Genomic DNA, 12,861 nt, shown 5'->3' with positions numbered 1-12,861 from the left:
ACTATACCAGCAGCCAGGAACATACAACATTCAAGTACACCTTTATTTTGTGAAGTGGTAATGGATCGATGAATGGGTTAAAACGAATGAGACGGATGAGACGGGAAGGACCGGAGCCGGCTCAATGGGTCCAGCGCCACCAAGTGACCCTCATGCGGTCCCAGACGGCGCCCAGTGAGTCCAGGGCGGGCCTGACGTCCAGGATGGTGTCGCCCTGTTTCCCCTGGGCCACTGCGCTGGCGTCATAGTAGTCGATGACGTAGCGCACCTCGCTGCCGCAGCGGTCAACCACCCAGTCGTGTCTGTCGAAGGGGAGCTCGTAGCTGGGGGACAGGATAGGGGACAGGATAGGGGACAGGATAGGGGACCGGATAGGGGACAGGATAGGGGACAGGATAGGGGACCGGATAGGGGACAGGATAGGGGACAGGATAGGACACACGGATAAAGACACAGACACGCACACAGAGACACAGACTCACACAGAGACACAGACTCACACAGAGACAGACACGCACACACAGACACACACACACACACACACACACACACGTTTAGACATAAAACTATGTTTAGTAGTTTTATGTCATTAAATATTCAGCCGGTCATCCTGATATTTCTTATAACTTACTGAGCAGCGGGTACATGCTAATTAACTACCAGATAATACTTATCTTTGTATTGCTTTTAGTAATTACTTCATTACTTGGCCGATATTTGATTGCTTACTTTCGACCTTTAGAATATTGAACTAACCTTTCGTAAAGACCCTCTGGGATTCATGATGTCATTCTTACATGAATCAACATCATATATTTTATATTTGTATTCCTGCCCGCCCCCCACACTCACCCCATCCAGTTCCTGAGTCTGGCCCGGGGCGTCAGCTCCTTGGCCTTCCCTCCAAAGCGCACCAAAGAAGGCCCACACGGGCACTCCCTGCAGACGCAAACGTTACAAGGGGTCAGAGTCCACCGTGACGCAGAGACGGACACACATCAGATTCTGTGGAAGTCGTTGACTCCAAATTACTGGTCTTTGTGGTCATGCCCGGGAACGGGAAACTGGGTTTCCACACTCTAACCACAGGTTGACGTGAATCATCGAGAATTTGGTTTACATTCCAGACGACATTCTGTTCCTAGCAGAACACGAGGCCTACGTGACGGTGATGATATTGGTTGTGTGTCGGGCGGCGCAGAGTGAACACACTTCTTGTGGAGAGCTTCCCATCTCAGGATCTCGTGCCAGGCCGCCTCATTGTTGTGGTTGTGTATTTTGATGATGTTGTCCATGTCCCTCTGCTTAATGTCCTCCTCCTTCCACCGCCACCTGCAGCCAGCGGACAGTCACACACATCATAGAATCAGACGCTTTCACCCCATCCCGTCGTGATATTTACCCAATGGTTGATGGTGATCAATCAAGAGTTCTCTTATCTTATTCATGACATAAGGTAAGAGAACATATCATACACCAATGCAGAGATCACCTTCGTAGGTGGACCTATTTGATTTCCAGATCCCAGGTTAAATAATCCAACTGATTGTTTATTTGGTGATATATATTTTGGAGCCTACCATAATGTTTGGTGATCTATATTATTGAGCCTATCATGTTGTTTGGTGATGTATATTTTGGGGCTACCATGTTGTTTGGTGATGTATATTTTGGAGCCTACCATGTTGTTTGGTGATGTTTATTTTGGAGCCTACCATGTTGTTTGTTGATGTATCTTTTGGGTCCTACCATGTTGTTTGTTGATGTATCTTTTGGGGCTACCATGTTGTTTGTTGATGTATCTTTTGGGGCTACCATGTTGTTTGTTGATGTATCTTTTGGGGCTACCATGTTGTTTGTTGATGTATCTTTTGGGGCTACCATGTTGTTTGGTGATGTATATTTTGGAGCCTACCATGTTGTTTGGTGATGTATATTTTGGGGCTACCATGTTGTTTGGTGATGTATATTTTGGGGCTACCATGTTGTTTGTTGATGTATCTTTTGGGGCTACCATGTTGTTTGGTGATGTATCTTTTGGGGCTACCATGTTGTTTGTTGATGTATATTTTGGGGCTACCATGTTGTTTGGCATGCAGTCGAGTCCTCTACGCACCCTTTCCTCAGCATAGCGTTCCAAAACATCTGCTCAGAGGGGTACACCCACTTCTGGTCGGAGCCCGCCCTCGGTATCCCAGACTCCTCTCTGTTCACAGACAAGGAGAAGGGCTGTCCGGCCGACGGCTGCTGATTGGGCGGTGGCATCTGAAGGGGCGGGACACTGAGGAATCAGCTCAAACATCACTGGGTAATGTCTGAGTCACTCAACCGGGTGCTTGTTGTCTTTTGACAGCAGACGATCACAAGAGGTAGCAGGAGAAACAGATCATCCCCTTTGAGGTTTCTATTGTTTTATCGATTTCATTGTAAATCGCAAACAGATATGCTTCATTGCTCAAACTAAGTGTGTGTGTGTGTGTGTGTGTGTGTGTGTGTGTGTGTGTGTGTGTGTGTGTGTGTGTGTGTGTGTGTGTGTGTGTGTTACCATGTTGGCAGGGTTGATGTCAGGGGCAGGGAACTTGTCTCTGTTTGCAGCCTTCATGGGACATTCTACGAACTCATAGGCCCTCTCTTGGTGTGCAGGAAGTGATGAGGTCTGAAACCAATTAGAGGGAAATTACAAAGGGTTCGATTCGCCAGCATCGTGTGAGACCGAAGACACAGTGCTCAGTCAATTGGCAGCGACGATCGCGTTGGGTGTGACCCTTTGCAGTCCTAAAATGAGTCAACGTTAACATGGTTTATTTTTGGTTGACCAAGAAATACAACCGACAATAGGTTTTGTAATATGTCTAGTAAAAGTCAAATAAATCTTTATTTCCCCGAGAAGTAGAAGAATCCCAGAGAAGAACCTTTCAATGGGATTACAAGACCTGTATAGGCCCCCCGATCTCTTTCAAGGAAGTGTTAGAGAAAGATAATGTATAATCAAGCAGGTTACTGGTGATCGAAAAGTCTTCATAGCACTTACACTGGGGGGGGGCGCAACCGTTGGTTGGTGCATGGGGCCCTCTGATGCCGTTGGTTGGTGCATGGGGCCCTCTGATGCCGTTGGTTGGTGCATGGGGCCCTCTGATGCCGTTGGTTGGTGCATGGGGCATTCCGACGGAGGGGGACCTGGCAGTTCAAACAGAGACCGGTGAGACATGTCAGCTAGCAACTATCGCAGCGACTAGCAGTTCGCACCGAGGCAAGACTTACCACCACAAGGCCTAGAACAAAACATAGGTCTAAGGAACTTTAATTAGACATTGCCAAAACAATAAAATAATCATAACAATAATAGTAATAATAATAAATCGGTTTTTTAAAGCGCTTTTCGCGGTGCTCAAAGACGTTTTATCAAAAAGGAACACATACAGACAGTACAAACACTCAAAAATAATCAAAGAAATTATAATAATATGAATCAAAGAGAAGAGCTTTACTCATAGTTGGGGCTTCCCGGTTCTTGTGAGGACATCCTTGGGGTGGGGCCAGGAGTCCCTCCGCAGCCACGGTGGGGAACGGAGCTGCCATGACATCTTATTCAATTAAAAGAAACGTTAAAAATGTGAAACAACTGTTGTGTAGCAAGACCCCATGAGGTATGTCAACTTTATACTCTGAATGCGAGTCTCATGCCATAAAAAAAACATGGCACTCTCGATTTATTCAGATGTTTTATTGGCACATATTAGGCCCTCCAGGGTACAGTGACAGTCAGACGTCAGGGGTTTGAATAAGAGTTGGACTGATTCATCCCATTGGACTGCATTCCAAGATAAAGTTAGCATTCTGAGAAAGTCGACAGATATAATGAGAACACATGGTCTCTTTGCATCCTCAAAGATTTATAAATGGGGACAAATGACGCAGGAACATCAAACGTATATTCCCTATTGACATTCAGATCCCGTCAAGAGTGGAAGTCACTTACACAACTAAAAGCTACACACCACTAACGTTAGTGGTGGCTAGCAAGGCTATCCTCTTCTGTAGCCAGATACAAAACATTTGAGAATAATTGGTGCATATATGAAGTTATGACGTATGCATGGTTTTATAATTTAGAAAATATAAGTAGCTTTGGAAGGAGTCTATACCAAATTATCACGACAATGCATAACAAAGCCGACAGACAACTAGTTCGCGGGCTGTTCCCCGCAAATATTGGGAAGTGACTCAATGCAAAGCAATCCAATAATAAACTCTGTCATCTCACCTATCTCATGCAGTGTTTACTGTATGCAACAGCACCGATGGTTCTGCTCAGCCTCCAACAGCCCAATGTCAAATTGGTAAGCAAAACGCCGGCCGTACCCACAATGCAACGCGGGTTTGAAGTACCGTAATTACTGTAGTGTTCTATTTTTAGGCCCCTTTTCCCCTTTTCCCAATAGTATCCAGCTGCAGCCCAGGAGGACAACACCTGGCGTGACAGAACACGGCAGGACGGAAGTTACCTCCGATTATTTATTATTATTATATTATTTTTATAGACAAATAAACGTATTTATCGCTTGAATTAACATAAAGAAATAAAAAAAATATTTCGACACGTAGTAACCATTTGTATAGCTTAAAAAAGTTTTTTTTAACGTTATTTAGACAAATACCTCAGGATTTTTTCTTTGCATTATTAAACTTGAGACCAAAAAACTAACATAATAAAACAATAGTATGACATGTCAGTAAGCATTTTTATTAGCTTAATTTTTTTTAACGTTATTTAGACAAATAAACTAATTTAGTGTGCAGACAATTATTTAATGGAATTGAGGGTATTATACACTTTACTCATTAAGTAATTGATCATTAGCATTAAGTAATTAGAATTAAGTAATTGTTTTAATATGTCTAATAGAATCAAATTTAATTTTTTGTTAAGTCATAATTTAGTCATCATAATTTGATATAAATATACATTGAAGAATAACCACACCAAAGTTTCCTCACAATTTATTTAACAAATAATCTACAGAATCTTAAGGATATAGCTTCTTCATGCTGACTGCCATCAGCTCCAACTCACTGTCAAAAGAATCAAACAGTCAAATCAATATTAAGCCTATACAATATATTATTTGTTTTCTGTCACTGGAAACGTGATTCACTTCTCTTTTTTCGCTTCAGTCTGAAGACTGATGGAAGGAGTCCAGCCGCCATTTGTTTGGCCTCCTCTATGAAGTGTGGGAACCTTCTGCCGTGCCTGTATAAATAAAGAGAAATGATTGTGATTGACCTAAACGTGGTAATTAAACGTTTGTCTTTGGTAAACTTAAACATAGTGATATATGCCATTAAACCAGTGTTGGTAAAGTAAACTTTTTGAAAATAAACATTACTTTTGGAAATGAGTTGTGGTTCTTAGTCCAGCATGACAGAAGGTGTGGTATACAGAAAACTAAAGTAGCAGAGGAGTGACCTTAGTATATGCTTTGGCCTCAGACAGGCCAAAGTATTTGCACATCACAACACCTCTGTTTTGCACCACTGCTATGGTGCACAACTGTCTTTTATTGCACTGACCAACCGGTTGTATATTTCGGATGCATGCGTTTATAACAGATGTGCTTTGTTTGTTAAAGCCTTTATATATCTAACCAAATTGTGTTATTCTCCTTCAGATTTTCATATGAAATTTGGGGATTTTTATAAAGCTGGGTTTTTTAATATTGCAAATATTTCTCTACTACCATTGGGCTTATTGAGTATGCCAACCGTCAAAAATACCATGTATTATGCATTTTTCCCACTTCACGGCTGGAACGCTGTGTTACTTATTCAGATGTAACCAACATTCGTACATTCCACACGCCCCCAGACCTTGAGAGAGGAAGCGTGTGCGAGGACAGATTCATCCCAGCCCAACTACGGCAAACCTGGATGTAACACAACTGGGGACAATCTGGTTCATTACGCCTGGAGGTTTATATCCCCTCACGAAACACATGGCCGGTAGAGAGCAACCGAACTGAGGTCTCAAACTGTGCGCTTTTAGTGTGGGAAGAAACGTAGAGATTGGAGAAAAAATTTGCAAAACCGACAAAGTGAAACAGTGGAAGGATGCACGGATTGCCCCCTCCCATCCCCTACTGTGGCGCGTTCCCTTGCCTGTGTGTGCGGGCCCTAGGTGGTTCTTCCCCCCTGTTAGTTCCTGTGTCAAGAACCCTCAATCAAATTAAACCACATTGGCTTGTGCACCGTAATCCTGCCTTTCAGTCATTCATCTCATGGTTAACTGCCACAGTATATGTTAATAATGAATTCATCGACTGCTTTCAGGCCACAAAAGCTGTCGGCCAAATAAAACATTATTGTTTTGTTTCGTAACAGCTGCTGCAACAGCCACTTTAAAAAAAAAAAAAATTGTGTCGCATTATGGATTTCTATAAATTCAAAGGTTATCATTTTCCCCAATACAAAGACGATGCTTTCCACACTTAAAGACATCAACTACAATGCCCTTCAGAAAATAATTAATATTAAATAAATAATAAATAAGACAATTTACAAACTACTGTATTTTTGTTGTTTTTCCAAAATGTTCTAATTGATTCACCATCCCCATGCATGAACCGGATGTGAAAACAGACCCCTGGCATAACATGTGCTGTCTAGAAACACTTCAGTAGAACACTGTCCAACACTAGCAATGCAGACATGAAAGATGTCTTTCATGCAATGTTTAAATCTCAGCCTCTGATAAACGTATAAATCAAAAGTAAGCGATGAATCTGACAGAATTTTCTCAGTTCTGTTTGAAACTGAACCCAGGGGGAAAAGTTCTACAGAACGTTGTTTTTGTAGTTTTGTAACAGATGTCTGATGTTTGAGTTGGAAGAGGAGCATATTTGTAGTCCCATTAAGCTGTCATAACAGCCCTGCTGCCCGGGGACAAAGTTATTCTCAAGAGGGCACCAGGTCAAACTACGAGATGTATTTTGCTGTTCCTTCATCAGAATATAAGATTCCCAGTAGATAGATTCATGTGGATAGATTATCCTCTCGATGCCCAAATAAACCTTCAGCTTGAAACCTTCTGCAGCGTATATTAGTTAGACTTTGTATCCACAATTTATTCAAAGTCTACAAATTAAAAAAAATGTAAACACTCTTACCACTTGCCTTGATAGTCTAACCTGTAGCGTTTTTTTCATGTTTTCAAATAAGATAACAAGTTACAATATGAACCTTCTCAGATGTTCCGGAGTGCAACATTCCAGTAATGTTGCACTCCGGCGCGGTTGAATTACAACAGTTGTTGCAGTGTCTTCATATTCCGAATCATATTCCAGATACAACATGCATAAGGTATCCGTGTATAAACAACAGCCATGGATGGCGGATGCCGGAAACTTCTGGCAAAACCTCTGTTGTTGCTTTGATCCATGCTGTCCATATAAAGTTACCCACAGTCTGTTTACCATGGAGCAGAATGAATAACCCAACGCAGTAGGATGTGGTTGCTCATCCCCCCGGTGAAACCTAGGAAACATTCACAGATCAAATCTTTGTTTGACCCAAAAACAAGGCAAGAGGGGCACACAGTTATTGTAAAAATTTAAGTATTGCCTCTATATTAGGGGTTCAAAACACATCAACATTGGATAATTTGAACTAATGAATACAAATGTTTGTGAACATCTGTTGTTTTTGAAACCCCCCTCCGAATGGGGTTGTTGTTATAGTGTTAATCTTGTGGCTTCATTTTAGGGTCTGGGTATTCTTTAGGAGTTGTATGCCTTGCATGCTTTGCTCCGGTTTATAAGGGCTAAGGAATGCAACTCCTGTCAGCAGTGTTGGGGGGAGGGGCGGTAGGTTAAATAAACATTAAGAGGTGAGACACAAGTTGACAGAATCTGCTTAGATCTCAGGGGAATTAAGAGAATTCACGGATAAAGATATGAATGGTGCAGAATGAGGAGGCTGTTGAAAGGGAAATAGTGTAGAAGCAAACCATCTGTGTGATTCTCTATAGCCTCGCAATTCAATTTGACACAAATGAACCATTCATATAATCAAATCTGATCTCCCTCTCTCTCCCTCCATTCAGACCCCAGTAATGTTTGGAGGACCCTATACAGCCTGGGTCCCCTCAACTGTCCAGCCCCGGTCTGAGTTCCTACTCAGATATCCCTGAAAAAGGCTTGATCCAATGCAGTGACAATAAAGTGATACCGTTTCTTAATTCTCTTCAAATCTATTATTGTGACCACATTGAGATTTTGTATTTGAACCAACATTACAGGCCTACAATTGTCCCTGTGTCCGTTATGCTTTCTTCTGCAGCCTCCACAGCGGCAAATATGGCTACTGGAGGAGGAACTGGCTTACATTGAAACATAACGTAAAGTTAGTACGTAATGTTAGTACGATGTAACGTAATCCAGGGCTCGCAGAGCCTGGAGACCATCCTGATCACACAACCTCACATTCTGTTTCCATACAAGGATCGGTCTGAACCTCCAACCGCCCCCATCGATTTCCTGATATCGAGATGTAATCTTGGCCAATCAGGGACTGTGTCATAGTTGATGGCGCAAAGGTGTTAGCAGGCCGGCGCTGGCAAAACAACAATGGCGTCTCCCAAAGCAAAGAGCGGTAAACAAGAACACGTTAATAGCAGAAATAGCAGCAATAGACTCAATAGCAACTATTCATCAAGAACAAGATCTTACACTAGTTGAGTTTTTCACCGTTCTTCTTGATCCCGTATGTATCCACTGAACAGCACCGGGATGGCGCCACATGTTTTGTTTCACTGATTGGCTGAAGGAATTTGTCTGTCGAGGAAAGTCCTCCCGCCCACTGAAATCAATGTGGGCGTCTAGAGGTAGAGGTAGAGGTAGGCGCTGTAGCGTGACAGAATGTGAGGTCACGTGATCAGCACGGTGTGCAGGCTTGGGTTCACAGAAACGTTCAGCGTCGATGAATCCATCTGGCGACTATGGTTGGATCTCAGCCCCTGTCTCTCTTCAGCTTGTACAGGAACCGGCAGGTTTAGTTCCAGGTTTAGATTTGGGCCCTTCTCCCTCCATGGTCAACAATTAAATGTTTCCACCCAAATTTGCGTAGACATGAAGGTGTTTTAAATGATGGAAAACTGACAAAAAATTGTAGATTTACTCCTTTTCGATCGCCAGTAGACGCTTTCTGTTTCTGTTTGACCAACTTCCAGAACTTCCAAAGCACCCGAAAAGAGGTCTGATCATATGATGAATACCCTCGACTACTGCAGTTATTTTTCCCAGGAACGATCGTGACCTTTTCCACTTAAGACAAAAGCCAGATGTTCGTGGGTGTGAACGTCTTTTTGGTCTAGTGGGAAAGAAGCTTAATAAACCTGGCTCACGAATCAGACTTTAGATCAACATCTAAAGTCTGATTTGAAAAGCTCAAATCTGCGTGAAAAGGGGCATTTCCCTTTCTTTTGCTTCCAATCTGTTTCGAACCAATCATGCTCCTTGGGGTAGGGCTTTGTAGGGATTGCGATTGTCTCGACTGTAATCAACCTGAGCAGTTGAACCACAGTAAACGTGAAATGGCTGACCACCGATAGGAAGGGACTAAAACACAAAGGTTGTATGCTTATCGATTATGCTGTCATGGCTTTGATCGTTCAACAAAGAAAATTAACAAATTAGTACCACGCAAAAACTTGGAAAGCAACCAGAATACATTTTCGCTAAGAGTGGTCAAGCAAAACCTACATTTCATATCGGCAAAAAAGATACAATTATAATTATTCATCATTATTAATATTATTTTCCAATGTAGTTAAAACAAGCAGAAGAAGTAAGTTTAATTGACGATAAAAATCTCTTCATAACATTCTAAGCATGGCCTGAACTGGATTGCTACGGAGCCCCCCAAGGGACATGGAGGAAAAAAAATTATTTGAATAATAATAAAATAATAAAAAAATAAAATAAAATTGGTTTGCGAGATCTCGCAAAAGACTTTGCGAGATATCGCAAACCATCTTCCGGGTCAGAATTTAACTTCCGGGTCAGAGGAAAACCTAACAACCACAACGATGGAGTTCGGGAGATTCATCTATGTTTATTTTGAGCTTGGCCTCAAATATTCGGACATCAAATCCATACTTGCCAGTAGGCACGCTTTCCAGATAAGTGAGAGACATCTCAAGAGGATAATGCGAGATAGGGGACACTCTCGCCGCAAGGCGTACTCTGACCTGTCGGTCCTGGTTGATTTTATTAGTCACCAACCTCAGTACTCCGGACAGCTTCACGGGTACCGATGGATGTACGCTAAATGCAGGGAGCATGGACTGCGTGTGGGGAAAGAGGATGTGCGGTTGTTGTTAAAAGAGCTCGATCCAATAGGAGTGTCAAGAAGGCTAGCGAGACGTCTCAGACGACGAAACTACTTCTCTAAAGGGCCGAACTTCATATGGCACATTGACACACACACACACACACACACACACACACACACACACACACACACACACACACACACACACACACACACACACACACACACACACGTACACACACTAAAGCTAGGTTAACTTGAGCTTGACTGCTTAGTTATTGATTTTGTATAAAGATCCATTTACTAGCAGTAGTGTTTACAATGGTAATAAGGTAAGGGATAATGCTAGAAATAAAGACCTTCAAGCTGAACTCCCTCTTCAGCTTGTCAGTCTTTATTTCTAGCAAGTGACCCGTTCGCTATACATTATCCCGCTTATTACATGTCATGGCTACTACAAAAATGAATGCAATTTATTGAAGCAACATGACAGAAATAAAGCACACATAGCCCCTCATGAAGAAAACTAAAAGATATCTGAAGCTAATTTACAACATCTACAGCGTTGGACTAGCATAACTCAGGGCAGGGAACCTAGTCCAACTTCTGTTCAATTAAATTCCTGCCCACCTTGTCTCTTTGCATTCGCATGATGTCCTCTCTTGGGACCCCTCTGGACTGAAGGAAATGCTCTAAATCCTCCTCCATGATTATTTTCTGGTGTACGGTTTATCATAGATGAATAGATATGACTGTTGCATGGACCGTTGGTGAATGAGGGTTGCGGAAGTTGGTTTGCGATATCACGCAAAGAGTTTTGCGATATCGCGCAGTCTTTTGCGAGATCTCGCAAAGTCTTTGCGAAATCTCGCAAACCATTATTTATTTATTTATTTTCAACCAATTATTTTTTTTTCCTCCATGTCCCTTGGGGGGCTCCGTATATTGCTGCCACTCCAAGATGGATCCTCGGTTTTTTTAGAACAAGAAATTGCCTTTTTCTTGCCCTAATGCCATAAAGGCAATGTTGCATTCAGAAAACATGACTTATGCACTATTTTTTCATAGCAGCCACTGAACTTGGTTTTAGTCTGAGATCGTTATCTCTTACCAGTTGCATCACGCCCAGGTTGATGGTTCTTCCTTCATGGCTTGAAGATATGGTGGTCTGTTACAGAAGCAGATCATCAAACAGTCAAAACCATAACGTTTTGACTTTTTAAAGCCATTGCATTTTGTACAAGGAAATGTAAACACAAATATAACATTTCAATTAGTTGAACCAAAGACAATTTAAAATAAAATAAGGCCCATGTTCACTAAGTCAGGCACAACAATTCAAGGTGCAGGTGTTACTCATATTCAAGTTGTCAAAATATGGACCAGAAGATTCAAGCCTTACAAATTCAAACTGCAGCAGAAGGGCATTCCACGATAGGCCTAATATCTCCTGATATCTCCGTAAGAAAACAGGAAAACCTGCTTAACTCCCTCCCTGTGCCGTGCGGGGAAGGCTTGGTCTATGGGAGGACGCCTCCCCAAGTAGTTTGGCTATAGCCTTGTCGAAACCTCTGGACCTCTGGATCCGCGATTAAAGATAGCCTAGCATTTCAGTAGATGGGTTTTGTAATTGTGTGTCTCGGAATTAGCCTGTAAACACACGATTCAGTGACTCATGATCCAAGAGCAGACTGTTCTTGTTTGTGCAAGGTCTTGCAAGGACGCCGTAATGTCCTCGTTAAAATGGTTACCCCATCTTTTTCTGTAAGTGGTGTCAGAGTAACTGGTGTCATCAATGATTCACTACCTGCCAGACCATCTGACCAACAAATGGTACAGAGTCAACGTCTGTCCGTCATCTAATGATGTTAATCTGAGAAAAATCCTCAAAAAACCTATCTGGAATCCCCCCCCCCCGCCCCCTCTTCCAACACACACACACACACACACACACATACATGCGCACCACCTACACACACACACACACACACACACACACACACACACACACACACACACACACACACACACACCAATATGCACTCCTTAGTATTCTTCATGTATCAATTTAACCAATGTTTGGTACACTGAACTTTAGTGACCTTGAGTGTCCCGAAAGAGGCCCAAACAACAACCACAGTACGTTATGGCAGCTGGCAGTCATTAGCAATCCCTCCAGATGCTGTTACCATGTAAATAGGCCTTTAAACAGGCCTGAGACTGAAAGCCAGAGAGAAGTACAAGAGTTGCTGAGTCATGACTGAGCCAGAGTAAAAGTTGTGTTCTGTGGTTCGAGCTGAGAGAACAGGCCGGGTCTGTCGTATGGAAAGAGGCCCAGTAACCAGAAAGACAATCAACTATTTTTTCTTATTTTTTTGTTTTTGCTGATTTCAACATTGAGATCAGTTAATTCTACTTACCGACAGCACACGTTACAGTTTGAAGCATTCTGATTGGCTTAAGGTGTTCTCAGCTTCAGATTTGGCGGGATGGCTTCTTTAGTTTATTTTTTATTTTTAAAATGCTCAGTTTTAC

The 12,861-nt window shown here is 42.4% G+C and overlaps 1 protein-coding gene across 1 annotated transcript; it reads right to left on the bottom strand.

Annotated features, from left to right (window-relative positions):
- Positions 1-25: 25 nt before the first annotated feature.
- On the bottom strand, positions 26-4,413 carry LOC132462419 (holocytochrome c-type synthase-like). The gene is made up of 8 exons (XM_060057951.1): positions 4,265-4,413; positions 3,489-3,584; positions 3,032-3,177; positions 2,546-2,656; positions 2,117-2,265; positions 1,213-1,332; positions 853-939; positions 26-323 (listed from the first exon to the last, which is right to left on the bottom strand). Exons 2-8 carry the CDS (start codon positions 3,577-3,579, stop codon positions 122-124), a joined length of 906 nt encoding a protein of 301 aa, XP_059913934.1. The 5' UTR covers positions 3,580-3,584; positions 4,265-4,413; the 3' UTR covers positions 26-121.
- Positions 4,414-12,861: the final 8,448 nt, after the last annotated feature.

The sequence above is a fragment of the Gadus macrocephalus genome, chromosome 8, assembly GCF_031168955.1.
Source record: "Gadus macrocephalus chromosome 8, ASM3116895v1".
Lineage (NCBI taxonomy): Eukaryota > Metazoa > Chordata > Actinopteri > Gadiformes > Gadidae > Gadus > Gadus macrocephalus.
This window is presented reverse-complemented; position numbering and strand designations above follow the sequence as displayed.

Bases quoted from the DNA above. Each gene is read 5' to 3' on its own strand.
- LOC132462419 (XM_060057951.1), bottom strand. From the start codon at position 3,579: ATGGCAGCTCCGTTCCCCACCGTGGCTGCGGAGGGACTCCTGGCCCCA. The intron at 3,178-3,488 runs GTAAAGCTCTTC...TTGAACTGCCAG, and splicing joins CCGGGAAGCCCCAACTATGA to GTCCCCCTCCGTCGGAATGC. The intron at 2,657-3,031 runs GTAAGTGCTATG...AATTGGTTTCAG, and splicing joins CGGTTGCGCCCCCCCCCAGT to ACCTCATCACTTCCTGCACA.